Source organism: Pimephales promelas, chromosome 22 (genome assembly GCF_988280905.1).
Source record: "Pimephales promelas chromosome 22, fPimPro1.hap1.1, whole genome shotgun sequence".
NCBI classification, from domain to species: domain Eukaryota; kingdom Metazoa; phylum Chordata; class Actinopteri; order Cypriniformes; family Leuciscidae; genus Pimephales; species Pimephales promelas.
Genome location: NC_142790.1, coordinates 24,355,007 through 24,370,006, shown reverse-complemented (window position 1 = coordinate 24,370,006; position 15,000 = coordinate 24,355,007). Strand labels below are relative to the sequence as shown.

Sequence of the window (15,000 nt, the reverse complement as noted above, 5' to 3'; positions counted from 1 at the left end):
CAATATAATGGTCCTTCTAAATGTTTTTATAGGTAGATAAAGGAGTATAGGAGAGTATTACATATTTTGCTACAAGGCAGACCCTTCAGACACAAGCAGAAATCCCATGAGCCAGACATGTGAAGTTCACAGTTCACAAGACATACAGTTAAACCTATTTACAAAGACCACCTACAAAATTATCACACACTGGTAGAGCTTAATTTGATAAAGTAACTATATATACAGTAGGGTTGGAGAGTTACACCATGTGGCCATGTATATTATATATATATATATATATATATTACTTTTATTATTTTTCTTGATGTCACAGGTCTATTAGTCATTAAATCCAAATTACTGTTGAAAATAATATACGTTTTTCAAAAATGTATAAAACTAAGGCTATGTTTACATGGAAACAATCTGAAGAGAAACGTAAAAGTGGCGTTGCGTTATCACTTTTTATTCTGCATTTAGACGAGCGTTATGGGTGGGAAATCTGCGTACATATGGTGACGCAAAAGTGTGCGAAATTTGATGTAGTATGCACTCCAGGCAGCTAGGTGGCAATGTGAAGCACTGCCACACAACAAAACCAAGTCCGCACGCCTGCGTACAACCTTCACTGTCCAGCAGACATTTGCATTTTTACCTTTTAGACGGAAACGCGACGGTGGAGTGTTTTTAAGATTTCCACTCTGGAGGGTGGTTTAATTTTTTGCGTTTTTAAGCCCAAAAACGCCGAAAGGCACATTCGATAAAATATGTTGACGTTTTCACCCGTGAGTGTTCTCGTGTAGACCATTTTCGGGAAAAACAGAAAAATTTGTATGCCTTTTGGCCATTCATTTAAATGACAACGATAGGGGCCTGAAAATGCAACGTTTTGAAAACGATGCCTTTACTGTCTCCATGTAAACACCAAAAACGTGAATTTGTGATGTGTACACGTGTATGCGTTTTAAACGTTCACGGGGTGTTTATTGACAAAGTGACCGCCAACAAATACAGCCTCTTTATCAATTTTCGCAGATCCGCGTGAACAGGGATCGCTTTGACAACGTTGTGGGGTGGCGATGGCGCAGTGGATACGACACATGCCTTCGGTGTGAGACACCCGGGTTCGAATCCACTGTGAGACACCAATGTGTCCCTGAGCAAGACACTTAACCCCTAGTTGCTCCAGAGGACATATATAGCAATTGTAAGCCGCTTTGGATAAAAGCGTCAGCGAAATGAATAAATGTAAATGTAAATGTTGTCGTCTGTTTTAGTTGTCGTTGTCGTGTAAACATAAATGCTGAAAATCAGTGGACATGCAGATGGACTCCTGAAATGCTGCCCATTGATGTGGGTCTGATTCAAAAGCTCTCAAGCTCAAACACATTTCAGAGTCTGTCCTCTGTGTGGATTTCGTTTGGTCTGCACGGAAGCAACATCAGAACAGCACAAATGCACAGCTTAGAGGAAACATTGCAAACATCAAATATGAAGATGAAGAGGTCATTCATCCTCATGCAATATTTCACTCTCGGTGAGCACAGAGACAGACGACGCATTGTGCCTTAAGCTGAAGTATTATTCCACCACTTTAAACACATTCAAAGCAACATATATACTAAAATTTACCATTCTGGATGTCAAAGTCATGTGATCTGTGCTTACATTGTCAGGAAAGTCAGCTTTGAGTTCCGTAACGCTGTGGCACCAGTAGGCAGCCGTCTTTTCACTGATCAGCTCAATGTTGAGGAAGGAGCTCTGGCCCGGTCCAAACAGCGGTCCAGAAGTCGTTCCGCGCACTATACGTGGAGACACATTGGTGACCAAATCCTGCATGGATAAAAAAAAAAAGGAGAAAATGAATTTGGATTGAAGCAGTTACCATTCAGATTCGATGGCCATAATGACTCCATCATGGGTACATGACCTCGGGACACCTCCATTAGCCGCTAATAATTAGCGTACTAAGGGAACAGACCTACACAGTAGAGGCAGACTTACAAATATGCCTCGCTCCGACTATCCCAACAGACTCTTGCTGCTATAAAATATGCTCTGCGGCTATAATTTCAGTGTAGAACAACATAAAGAAGACAATTATGACCATATTCTACAGAAATTCATGACACAAATTCAATAGTGTTATTTCTGCTTCCCTCTCCCAAGGGGCTTTGAAGTGGAGCTAAATTCATATTTAATCATACACGTTTGAAATTGTGCCGTGCAGTAGGGAAAATGAAGTCTACTTGAACCACAAAAAAAGGGGGTTTTACACTACAAAATAAAGTCAATCATCTATCACTTCGCACTAATATCTTCCTATTCTCACTTTTCCATACTACATTTTACACATGTAGCAGAGGCTTGTCGTTCTTCAGAAGTGCCAGCATGCCCACGAGCCATGATAGATGTTCTCTGTACTACATTAAGCTGTAGTTGAAAATTCATCTCTTGGCATTAGAGTCTTCTGCCAAGCTGCTATAATATCCATCACTCATTGGATATATAGAGTCCAGGTCATCCCGGCCAGACAGTAATCAGTCCACGGGGTAAATTAGAAGCCCGGCTAATGAAGCTGGCAGAGTCGCGAGGATCGTGCCATCGAGTGAACCGCTATTGGCTAATGGCTTTGGTCCTCAATATGAGGTTTCCACCAAGCCAATGAATTGAGGCTTCTGGATTTTGAGCCAAGAAATCTGTTGTATCATATTTAAAACCTATGTGTAAATGACACACTGAGCTTATATTTACGTTTTGCCTGTTTAAAAATCCACAGATTTGGGTAGTCGCAAGGATGTTGTTTTGGGGTTGCTTCACTTATATAAATAAATGTTACAAAACGAGGTTTCACAACAATGCCATACAATAGCCATTTTGGTTCCCCAAAGATCTTAAAAGAACCATTTCCCAATAACCTTTTTACACTATAAAGACCTTTTATGGAATGAATGTTAATGGTTCTTCATGGAACCATCCAGTAGATGCCATTAAAAAAAAACCTTTATTTTATTTTGGAGCGTATGCTTTTCTGAGTGCGCTCGATTTTTATGATTTTCTGGTCTTAAGATATGGCTCAGGACCCTCTTTGTAAAACCAAACCATGATTTGAGGTATCATTCATGTCAACAGTGCGGGACGAGATACGCGCTGACATTTAATACTGAAGGTGAGGGGTCTGTTCTACTCCTTAGCAAGCATCATTAATTAAAGACAAAGAGGGACTCGTTTTAATCCAATGTGGCTAAGACCACAGTGCTAAGAGGCTAAGGGGTTAAGAAATTACATTTCGTGTTTCGCCGTCTTCTCTTGCTGTGGAAATTGAACCGATAAACTCGATAGAAAAAACAAAAGGGAGTGACAGCTTAATCCTTTGAACTCTGATAAACCATCCATCATAATTTAACAGTGTGAGAGGACGATTTGCATATCCTAATTAGAACCAACGCCTTTACAGAACAATTACAATAATGGCAGGCAAACTTCCTTTTACAACATTTGAGCAGTTTTCAAGCCATGGAGACAAGAAGCTTTCATTGACAATGTGATCTAATTAACATAAATTTGATTTAGAAGTGAGGCTCCAAATGTGTGGTTTGTTTTTGTAATATTTATTATGCATTTCAATTCATTTCATATAGGTTTATTTATTTGCAATGCTTGAAAGCAATTACATCATTGTTACTATTGCCCATACATATGCTCAAACTTCCAACATATTAAACATGGGCATGCAGCTTGAGGTGCGGACACCTCAAATCATGTACTTTGTTGAGAACAGGTATGAACAGACTAACAATTTTCACCTGGTGGACAATAAAAGAGAGGGGGGAAACCACACACAGGTTACTGTATATTTTTATGCCATACACTCTTAGAAAAAAAGTTACAAAAGCTGTCACTGGGGCTGTAGCTTTTCAAAAGGTACACTTCTGTACCCAAAGGCTGCATATTGGTACCTTAGTGGTACATATTAGGACCTAAAATGGACCTATTAGCACATAAAATGTACATATTAACACCTAGAATGTACTTTTTAGCACCTAAAATGTACTTATTAGCACATAAAATGTACATATTAACACCTAAAATGTACTTTTTAGCACCTAAAATGTACATATTAACACCTAAAATGTACATATTAGCACCTAAAATGCACCTATTAGCACATAAAATGTACATATTAACACCTAAAATGTACTTATTAGCACCTAAAATGTACTTATTAGCACCTAAAATGTACATATTAACACCTAAAATTTACTTTTTAGCACCTAAAATGTACATATTAGCACCTAAAATGTACATATTAACACCTAAAATGCACCTATTAGCACATAAAATGTACATATTAACACCTAAAATGTACTTATTAGCACCTAAAATGTACTTATTAGCACCTAAAATGTACATATTAACACCTAAAATTTACTTTTTAGCACCTAAAATGTACATATTAACACCTAAAATGTACTTATTAGCACCTAAAATGTACATATTAGCACCTAAAATGTACATATTAACACTTAAAATGTACTTATTAGCACCTAAAATGTACAGATAAACAAATAAAATGTACATATTAGCACCTAAAATGTACTTTTTAGCACCTAAAATGTACATATTAACACCTAAAATGTACATATTAGCACCTAAAATGCACCTATTAGCACATAAAATGTACATATTAACACCTAAAATGTACTTATTAGCACCTAAAATGTACTTATTAGCACCTAAAATGTACATATTAACACCTAAAATTTACTTTTTAGCACCTAAAATGTACATATTAGCACCTAAAATGTACATATTAGCACCTAAAATGCACCTATTAGCACATAAAATGTACATATTAACACCTAAAATGTACTTATTAGCACCTAAAATGTACTTATTAGCACCTAAAATGTACATATTAACACCTAAAATTTACTTTTTAGCACCTAAAATGTACATATTAACACCTAAAATGTACTTATTAGCACCTAAAATGTACATATTAGCACCTAAAATGTACATATTAACACTTAAAATGTACTTATTAGCACCTAAAATGTACAGATAAACAAATAAAATGTACATATTAGCACCTAAAATGTACATTTTAACACTTAAAATGTACATATTAGCACCTAAAATGTACATATTAGCACCTAAAATGTACATATTAACACCTAAAATGTACATATTAGCACCTGTATGTACATATTAACACCTAAAATGTACATATTAGCACCTAAAATGTATATATTAGCACCTGAAATGTACATATTATCACCTGAAATGTACATATTAACACCTAAAATGTACATATTAGCACCTAAAATGTACATATTAACACCTAAAATGTACATATTAGCACCTGAATGTACATATTAGCACCTAAAATGGACAAAAGTTTACCTTTTGAAAAGGTACAGCCCCAGTGACAGCTTTTGTACCTTTTTTCTGAGTGTGTAGAACAATGATGATTTGGGTTCCCCATTGAACCTTTCAGTGAACCGTTTTTAAAAGGACAATTACTTTTCTTAGTGTGCAGAACATTTTTATAAGGAGAAGCTTTTGTGCAATGGAAAGGTTCCACTATAGCCTCAAAGCTAACATACAGTACATACATACACATCAAAATACACAACACTTTTATTTTTTACTTCAGCGCGTCATTGATAACAACATTAGGTTCTGTTAGGAACACAGATGGACAGTTAGAATCTGCTGACAGATATTTCTTCAGGTACATTCAAACGTTCAAGTGTCTGGTTCTGGGATTCAGCCTTATGAGTGACATTTTCATACAGGACTTGTGGTTGAAGATAAAGACGTTACCTCGGCCCTCCAGTGAAGACTCTGTTGGGAATTCAGACAACCATCCCATGAGCTCGAGGGCGATCTGTAAGTCTATATTTAATGAAGCCGTGACCAGGGAACATTTGGCTGCCGGCGCTTTGGATTATCAGGCGAGGGTGGAACAAGACGTTTAATATTAAGCAACTAGAAACCATGAAAATTACCCAAAGACAGAGGTCTGGCATGCTGAAACAGGTGCCGCACACAGCGACGGGAGATAAGACACGCACGCATACACATGTTGCCTTTCCCATTCTCTCCTTCCCAGCATGCATTTCAATGCAAATTGGATTCCCAAAGATGAGTGCCGATGGACATAAGACATAAATTCATTCCTCCACACAACCCGTAGTGTTAATATGCATGACTGCCACCAGCCAGCCGAAGACGGGATTAAACCTGCCCGGGATGGACTCGTTATATGGGTTTCTGTCTCAACCTACAGTGGGGTCCAAATGTCTGAGAACAAAATCTGGGAGTACTTCATTTATATATATATAAAAAAAAAAACCTAAAAAAAAAACACACAAATTTTAAAGAATTCTACTAGTCAACCTTTTCCATGCAATGAGGCTTTCAAGCTCCAAAAAGGATTGAACATCATCATAAAAATTGCAAAAATGTGGTCCATAAAACTCTCATGCATGAATTCTTCAGATCAATTTTGTGAACTGGATCAATCGATTTCTTCAAAAGAACCTAACCAGTCTGATATGTAAATGAATCATGCAGACGGGTTTTGTGAACTGAATAAACTGATTAACTGAAAATAACTGACTGAACAGAATATAATCAGTTGAATTAGTGTACAATTCATGTATATTGATTTTGTGAACTGGATAAATCTATTCAATCAAAATATCTGACTCAAAAGAATCAAATCAGGCTAATTATTAAACAAATCAATGTTTTGTACACAATTTTTGTAAAACAAATGTTTTTTTGTGAACTGGATCAAATGAATCATTAAAAAAATTATCTGACAAGAAAAGTCTAACTCGTGAACAAATTAGACTGGTTTAGTGAATGGGACCAACAAAAGAACCAAATCAGTTAATGTAGTGATCAAATCATTCAGACTGATTTAGAGAGCAGGGCCCATTAAAAAGATCTGACTCAAAAGAATCAAAGCAGTCCAATTAGTAAACAAATCATTCAGAACAGTTTTGCAAACTGGACAAACTGATCCATTTAAAAAGAATCAAATAAGTCCAATTAGTGAACAAATCATTCAGACTGATTTTGGGAACTGGATCACATGAATCATCATGATGAAAATGATCTGACTCAAATGAACAAATATATTGGTGGTGTGAGCTGGATCAACTGACTCATTGAAACGATCGAACTGAAAATACCAAGTCAGTTAAATTAGCGAAAAAAATAATTTAGACTCATTTTGTGAACTGGATCAACTGGCCCATTGAAAAGATTGGACTCAAAAGATTCAAAGCAGTTCAATTCCAGTTTTGTGAACTGGATCGTGCGATTAATTAAAAAGATCAGACTCAAAAGGCTAATTCTAAACTTGTGTGAACCACTTTATAGTGCTTTCATTGTGAAAAGAGCAGCCAGTCCCAGAAATATGCATCTTTTTGGTTCCACTGAATCAAGTCATAATGAAATGAAATGTAAATAATGAAGAACGTTTGGACTCCTCTTGGCTGCGTGCTGGTTCTTGACACACGTCACAGGTCTAAGAAATCTTTTCTGTTGGGGTCCATTGACCATTCGCACGCCATGACCCATAGAGGAAATGCAGGGAGGAGCGTTTTTCTTTTCTCCTACAGAGACTCGCCGTTTCATGTGTGTTTTTGAGCTGACAATGTTTTATCACAGCACAACAGGCCCCTAATCCTCCTGTACAACAAACAGGCTTTCAGAAACGGACGCATGCAAGAACTACTAATCAAAATGCAGCAGGCTACACCGCTCCCGAGCTCACACACTCCTGCTAACATCACAGCCCGCGACCACGTGCTTTCACATACTAATGAGAATATACTGTACTCTGACCTCACACAGCCACACCAACAGACTATATACCAGAGATGCCTTCTGGAAGTACGAGCACACGATCATAATTCACCACACCACTGCACTGATGTTTACTGCGATCATCTGCATATTTTCACGTTTTTTACAAACCACCTCGGAAACGCAGCAAAGGAATATCTGTTTCTCTTTACACGTTTCATTATCCCGAGGAAGATGCTCGCTGCTGTTTCCCATCTATCTCTTGCTCTCCCCCTCTCTAGACACGCAGGGGAGATCAAGTGTGGAATATACTGCTCAATGGCCGATAATCCCGCACATTAAACCACAGGCTTGAACTAATACCATATCAAATGCTTCGCTATTCAGATCCAGCATCCCGCAGTAATTCTCTTATTTCAGAAGATCAAAACTGCAGGGAATATGCAGGAGGTTCCTACCGGATTGTAAGAACGGATAGGCGATACATTTCATGGTGCGATCAGAAGAAAACATTCGGAAAGAGGGAGGTCAAAGCTGCTAAATACATTAATCGAACACATAATGGACCGTGTGTACAGGGGAAAAAGTACAAAATTCCAAGACTACTTTGAAAATACTTATTTTTTGCCTTTTTTTAAAAGCCGTTTTTTTTTTTTTTTTTTGCCTGGGTTAATTGAGTAAACTTAATTTTTAAATATATTAGGTGGATTGAACACAATGAAATTAAGTTGTGACAAAATGTTCTAGCTCATTTTAATTAACTGAACTGAACAAAAGTTAAACAAAATTGAGTGTGTTGTCTCTCTAATCGGAGCTAGATTATTAAAGGGATACTAAAGTGCCAATTTTTATTTATTTTTTTTGCAGTACACAAAAGAAGATATTTTGAAGAATTTCTGTAAAAAGTTGCTGGGCCCTGCTGACTTCCATTGATGAAAGTCAATGAACTGGCTTTTTAAATTTAAAAAAAAAAGTTCAACTTATGACGTTTGATTGGTTTTTACATTAAAAAACATCAAAATGAATAAGTAATAGGCTATTTTGTACCCTAGTTTTGAGCCTAGCTGAAAAACGCTCGGTTTTTATGGGTGTCTCCCATTGAAGACTTGGAAGTAAACGCCCACTGCTGTGAGTGGATAACAGTTTTGCCAATTATAATGACTTTTACCCGTCAGTGCAAATTTATTGCTCGGTAGCTCGATCCGGTTTGTCATCACGAGGTAGGCCTATGTTATTTAGCTATGCGTGTAATGCGTGAATCGGTGGGCGGGGCTAAACAGGCCGTGTTGAAGTAGGCGTTGATCTTCTGCAGGGGTGGTGTTGTATCCTCTTTGACGTCATAGTTCCCCACTTTGAAAAACGAGTCGTTTGTTGAGCCTGGTGTCAATAAAAGCTTTTATTGGACTAACAAGGACGTTTTCAGTTCTGAAACTTTTCAGAACTTCTTATATTTTCAGATATTCTTATAATAGGATGACCTCCTAGGCCCCGTCCACACTACTGCGTTTTCGTTTAAAAACGGAGACCTTTTGCTACGTTTGCACCTCCCGTCCAGACTAAAACGGGAAAAACAAAGACCTAAAACGGAGAAGTTTAGAAACGCTGCAGCTCCGTTTTGCGTTTTGAATCTCCGGAGGGCGTTTTAGTGTGGACGAGACAAAACGTAGGACTTCAGAAACGCTGACGCAGGGGCTGACGCTTGGCTCAATGATTGGGTGTTATCAGTCATGACGTATCCTTCCCTGATTCGCCAACCACTGTTTACACCGGCACGCGCATGCCCAGTGTTGGTGAATGGTCACGTGATCCGCGTTTTCAGTCGTTTTAATGTGGACGGAGATCATTTCTAATATGCAGATAAAACGCTGGTGTGGACGGAGATCGTATTCGTTTTAATTCTCAGTTTTTAAACGAAAATGCAGTAGTGTGGACGGGGCCTTAGATGTCATAAGCTCAAGGAAAATTTGAACTTTAACTGTTTGGTTGCCCATATTCTTCAAAATATCTTTTTTGTTTAGAAGAAGAACAAAATTCCTACCGGTTTAGAAGTACTTGAAGGTGAGTAAATGACATCAGAATGTTTTATTTTTGGGCGAACTACCCCTTTAAGCTTATGCATGTAACATAAAAACACATGTAATCCTTATGTCAGCCTTTCTTTGAAACAAAACACAGAGCCTTACTCTAATGCAAATTACAACATAAGTCTTTGCTTGTAAAATGCATTATAGACTCATTTGGGTGAAACACTCAGCATTCTACATGGATCGTACCTGCTTTCCAGACAGCCTACATCACCAGAATTGATCTGCGAGATTAGTCTCCTCTCACTGCATTTGTAGTTTAACTATAGTATGCAAGTGCCACACTCACACAATAACAAACATCACAATGCAAAAAGACTATGGATGCGCATGCTATATTAATTAGGCCTATAAGATGAACAGATGTGTTAAACATAATGAATAATTGCAATTCAGTCTGAAGAATTAAAAAAAAGTGGAAGTAGGGGAAGTTAAACGTTTCATATAAACCCTCCCGTTGTTACCCAAAAGAAAATATCTATTAAAACTGACTCCAGATCACTGAAAAGGTGCATGTTTTTGTGGATGACATTTGCTCCGGTCCTGTATCTGATTTCTGTGGGCCCTTGGAGTCAGTGCAGGATGGAGAGCAGACAAATAAAATAATAAAATCTTGAAGAGCCATAATTACACTGAGTGGCCCCAAGTCAGGGCATTAATCATTATAAACAGCCATGACAGAAAAATCAAACCACTTCTCCTGTGTACCCAGGCCAATACACCAGAAAAAAAGAGAGAAAAGTATAAGAGAAAGAGAGAGAACATAGGTGAAGCTGCAGTTCTTGTGTGTTAGCCGTCTTATTCATGTCTTTCCAAACCTGTATGACTTTCTTTCTTCTGTGGAAAACAAAAGAATATATTTTGAAAGACAATAGGGTCCATACAACATTTGAAATTCATTGTATGAACAAAAAACACGGGCATTTTTTTCAAACTATGTTTGTTTGTGTTCGACAAAAGAAGGTTTGGAACGACATGAGTATGAGAACGAAATGATGACATTGATGACAGGAGGTGAACTATCCTTTTAAAATGCGTTGTAGCTGTAAATGTGAGAAACATGGGCTGTTTGACCCTCTTAACCCTTTCCCCGACAGCTTAAAATAAAAAATAAAAAATAAAGTTGCCAGCCACCGCCAACATTTTTGTTCATTTTCACAAAACTTTCAATCTGAATATGTAATATATCAAAATAAAGAGCAGAGCATCAGCTTTTAAACAAAAATGTCTTCTTTTTTATCAACACTTGAATGCAAGTAAGTTTCATAAAAAAAGCAACATTTTGAACAAAAAAGCTTTTTTTAAGTCAAACACTTCAAGATTCATAAGCAATTCTTTAATCCCTTGTTTCCGCTTCTTCTTCACCTGTGTTTTGATAAGGATATCCTGTACTCTTTCAAAAAATGTGTAATAGCGCCCCCTATCGCATAATAGTGGAAACAATAATGTCAATGGAGGGGAAAGAGTTAAAAGTTACACAATAAACAATAACAATTATTCGTTATGATGTTATTTTCTTTATGTGGGACACATGATTTTTGAAGGATCATGCGTCACTGAAAACTGCAGTAATGATGCTAATATATATATTACACACATAAGTTATAAAATATAAAACACTTCTTTTAAATTGTAATATTTGACGATATTTTTTATTAAAATAAATGCTTTAATTAATAATTTATTAAAACTAATGTAAATGTTGATAATTTCCTCACACAAAGCTAATATATTTTAAAACTTGGAAAATGGTGTCATATGGACTACTTTTATGGTACTTTTTGTCTTTATTAGGGCAAAACAGCTCTTGTCCTCATCCACTTTCATTGTATGTACAAGAGCAGCCTGGACGTTGTGCTAACAATCTACTTTTGTGTTCTTTGGAAAAAAAATATATCATAAAATTTTCATTTCATTTTTACGCGAACGAACCCTTTAAACATAAACTGGTCGCTCTTTCATTGTACAGGCTAACATGCTAAGTCAGCGGTTACGTATATGTTGAATGTGCATGCATTGACGTCTGCTGAGATTTCGGACAAATATCCCTGCAACTGCTGTAATCTTCTCTCCATGGCCGTCACTCAAAATCTAAGCAACCTTGAATCCATGACAACGTCCCAGAGACACATCTGTACTTACAGAACCTTGATAAACCATGTGACAACTTTCTTCCCTTCAGTGAAAGGACTCGGAGGGACAATACGACACAACTGCCTTTCATTCCACCAACTCGTGTGAATAGAATTCAGCTTCGGTAAAAAAGAAAAAAAGAAGAAGAAAAAAAAAGCTCTTTAAGTTTCAAGGCCTCATGCTGCTTAAAATAAGACTGAGGAACATTCTGGAATAGAGGCAAGCATGACATTCACTGAATCATGGAAAATTAATGTTGGTTTTGTAAAAATTGATTTGAATCTCATGCAGTCAATAAACCACTGATTTCATAGTGCGTCCTTTTTGGACACAATATCTCTCAAAAAAAACAAAAAAAAAAAAAAACAACAACATATAAATCCAACATATACAGGAAAAAAAAATGCCAAATTTAAGATGGCAAGCCAAAAGCTACTATTGGAGAAGTGTTTCGTATAGGCTGAACAGCTGAACATGACTGCAATCCAGAGAAGTGCACAAGATCAGTTTGCCTGAAAGAGACTTAATAAATTAAAGTCTGAAAGGAGGATATTAACCCTGTTTGATAAATGAACAGGGATATTGTCTGTCAGCTTGGTCATTAGTTCTATTCACCAATTACTTTTCTAGGTGCAAAAGGGGAGTCACAAGCACTGGCCCGTGGGTTCCCTTCTTCAACGCGGCATGAACGCAGGCCAACAAACAAGTCCGAAATTAGACCACGCAATATATTTGTCACCCTCAGCGATAGGGATAAACATTCACTTGGACGTAATTGTTATTGGATTGAGGGTCTCGGCATTGGCTTTGATTCATTATCTTAAGTGTCTATAGCACAAGGACTATAACATACTGTATGCGAGAGGTTTACAAACTTTTCAGCCAACAGAACTTGTATGACCAACATCATCTACTTAAAGTACTCTGACGATTTTTTTTTTCACTTAATTTAATAATATTGAATACTGACAATTTGGTAACACTTTACAATAAGGCTTATTTATTAAACATTAGTTAATGTATTAAAGAGGTAATAAACTGAGAAATCACATTTTCCTTGAGCTTTTGACATCTAAGAGGTCATCATAAGAATATCCTGTAAGTTTCAGAACTGAAAACGTCCTTATTAGTCCAATAAAAGCTTTTATTGACACCAGCCTCAGCAAACGACTCGTTTTTCAAAGTGGGGAACTATGACGTCAAAGAGGATGAAACACCACCCCCGCAGAAGAAGATCAATGCGGCCGGTTTAGCCCCGCCCACCGATTCGCGCATTACACGCATACCTCGTGATGACAAACCGGATTGAGCTACCGAGCAAAAAACATGCCGTTTACAAAATATTGTGCAGTTCCGGTTGTGGAAGAAGACAGTCTGCATAAGCGAGTGAGTTGAAACTCATTATAATATGCAAAACTGTTATCCACTCACAGCAGTGGGCGTTTACTTCCAAGTCTTCAATGGGAGACGCCCATAAAACCCGAGCGTTTCTGAGCTAAGCTCAAAACTAGGGTAGATAATAGCCTATAACTTATTTATTTTGATGTTTTTTAATGTAAAAACCAAGCAAACGTCATAAGTTGACCTCAGACAACAATGTAAAAAAATGTAAAAAGCCAGTTCATGGCCCCTTTAACTAACATGAACTAACCATGAGCAACACATTTACTGTATTTGTTAATCTAACGTTAATTAATACAAATCCAGCTGTTCATTGTTTGTTCATGTTAGTTCACAGTGCATTGTTAACAAGATTTTAATAAAGTATTAGTAATGTTGAAATTAACATTAACAAAGATTAGCAAATGCTGTAGAAGTATTGTTCATTCTTAGTTTGTGTTAACTAATGAACCTTATTGTAAAGTGTTACTGAAAATGTAATAAGTACTGAATATGAATTTAATGAATAATAATACAATTTAATTTATTATTATAATTCATTTATTTCATTTAAGAGCAAGAAAAAGTCTTAAAGGGATAGTGCACACTGCACACAAATATGCAAATTCTGTCATTAATTACTCAAACCGACCAGTAAGACAGGCTCATCTTTTTGATGAAATCTGAGAGATTTCTGTCCCTCCATTGACAGCTACAACAACCAATTTGACTAAATGCATAACTTTAAATATGAATAAAAGCCTAAATGAAATCTGTTCATCACATAAAGTGATCTAGTCTCTTCAGAAAATTGGAAAACACAGTACAAAAGTCTTACGGGTTTGGAACAACATGGCGTGTCGTGAAAGTTTTCTTGTTCTTTAATTAAATAAATGAATTATAATAATAAAGTAGTGCCCAAATTTTCCGATGCTATCATTTTTGCACTTGTCACAACAATTTCAATCTTTATAGTCATGTTAAAAGAAGCAAAAACAAATCATAAATCGAGGAGGCTACAGTACATCTCTGACAGACGCTATTCAGTCTATTTTGAGTACCGGATGAAACAACTCAACATTATCAGCACACAACCCAACAAACACATCCTGCATGCTTAATAAAAGTATATGAAGCAGTTCAAATTGCTGACATAAAGATTTAGCAGGCTGCACTTCAAATAGACCAGAAACCAGAGCGGTCGGCTCATTGATCATCAGCCGTCACCGACGGAAACATGAAAAAAAAACAAAAAAAACAAGAAGCAACACTCATCCACCCCGGTGTCATGCTTTATAGGGAGTAAAGCGCCCAAAGACATGATGAGTTTGATCAAATTAGTAGACTAAAGAGATCTGTGAGGCACAACTTATTTGCCCTTTCAGCCATGCAAAAGGTAGTGAGAGGCGCTTTGATCTCCCAATTAAACGGGTATATTTATAAATGTAAACATGTAGCTGAAGCTAATGAGCCTGGGCGATTGGACTTTTTTTACACGCGATGAAGCCCCCCCGATCGGCACCACCTCAGCTAATTTGCTTGCCAAATAAACACAGATCACTGGACTGTGACTGTTGTTCTACATGTCAGTCCC

General features: G+C 36.9%; 1 protein-coding gene across 2 annotated transcripts in view; it reads right to left on the bottom strand.

Moving 5' to 3' along the window:
- Window positions 1–15,000, bottom strand: part of dpyda (dihydropyrimidine dehydrogenase a) — a 185,925-nt gene that overhangs the window by 73,130 nt on the left and 97,795 nt on the right. For both annotated transcript variants that reach the window (XM_089125664.1, XM_039670887.2), the window contains one exon: window positions 1,651–1,815. In XM_089125664.1, the coding sequence (XP_088981790.1) occupies window positions 1,651–1,815 (165 nt within the window). The remainder of the gene's footprint in view (window positions 1–1,650; window positions 1,816–15,000) is intronic.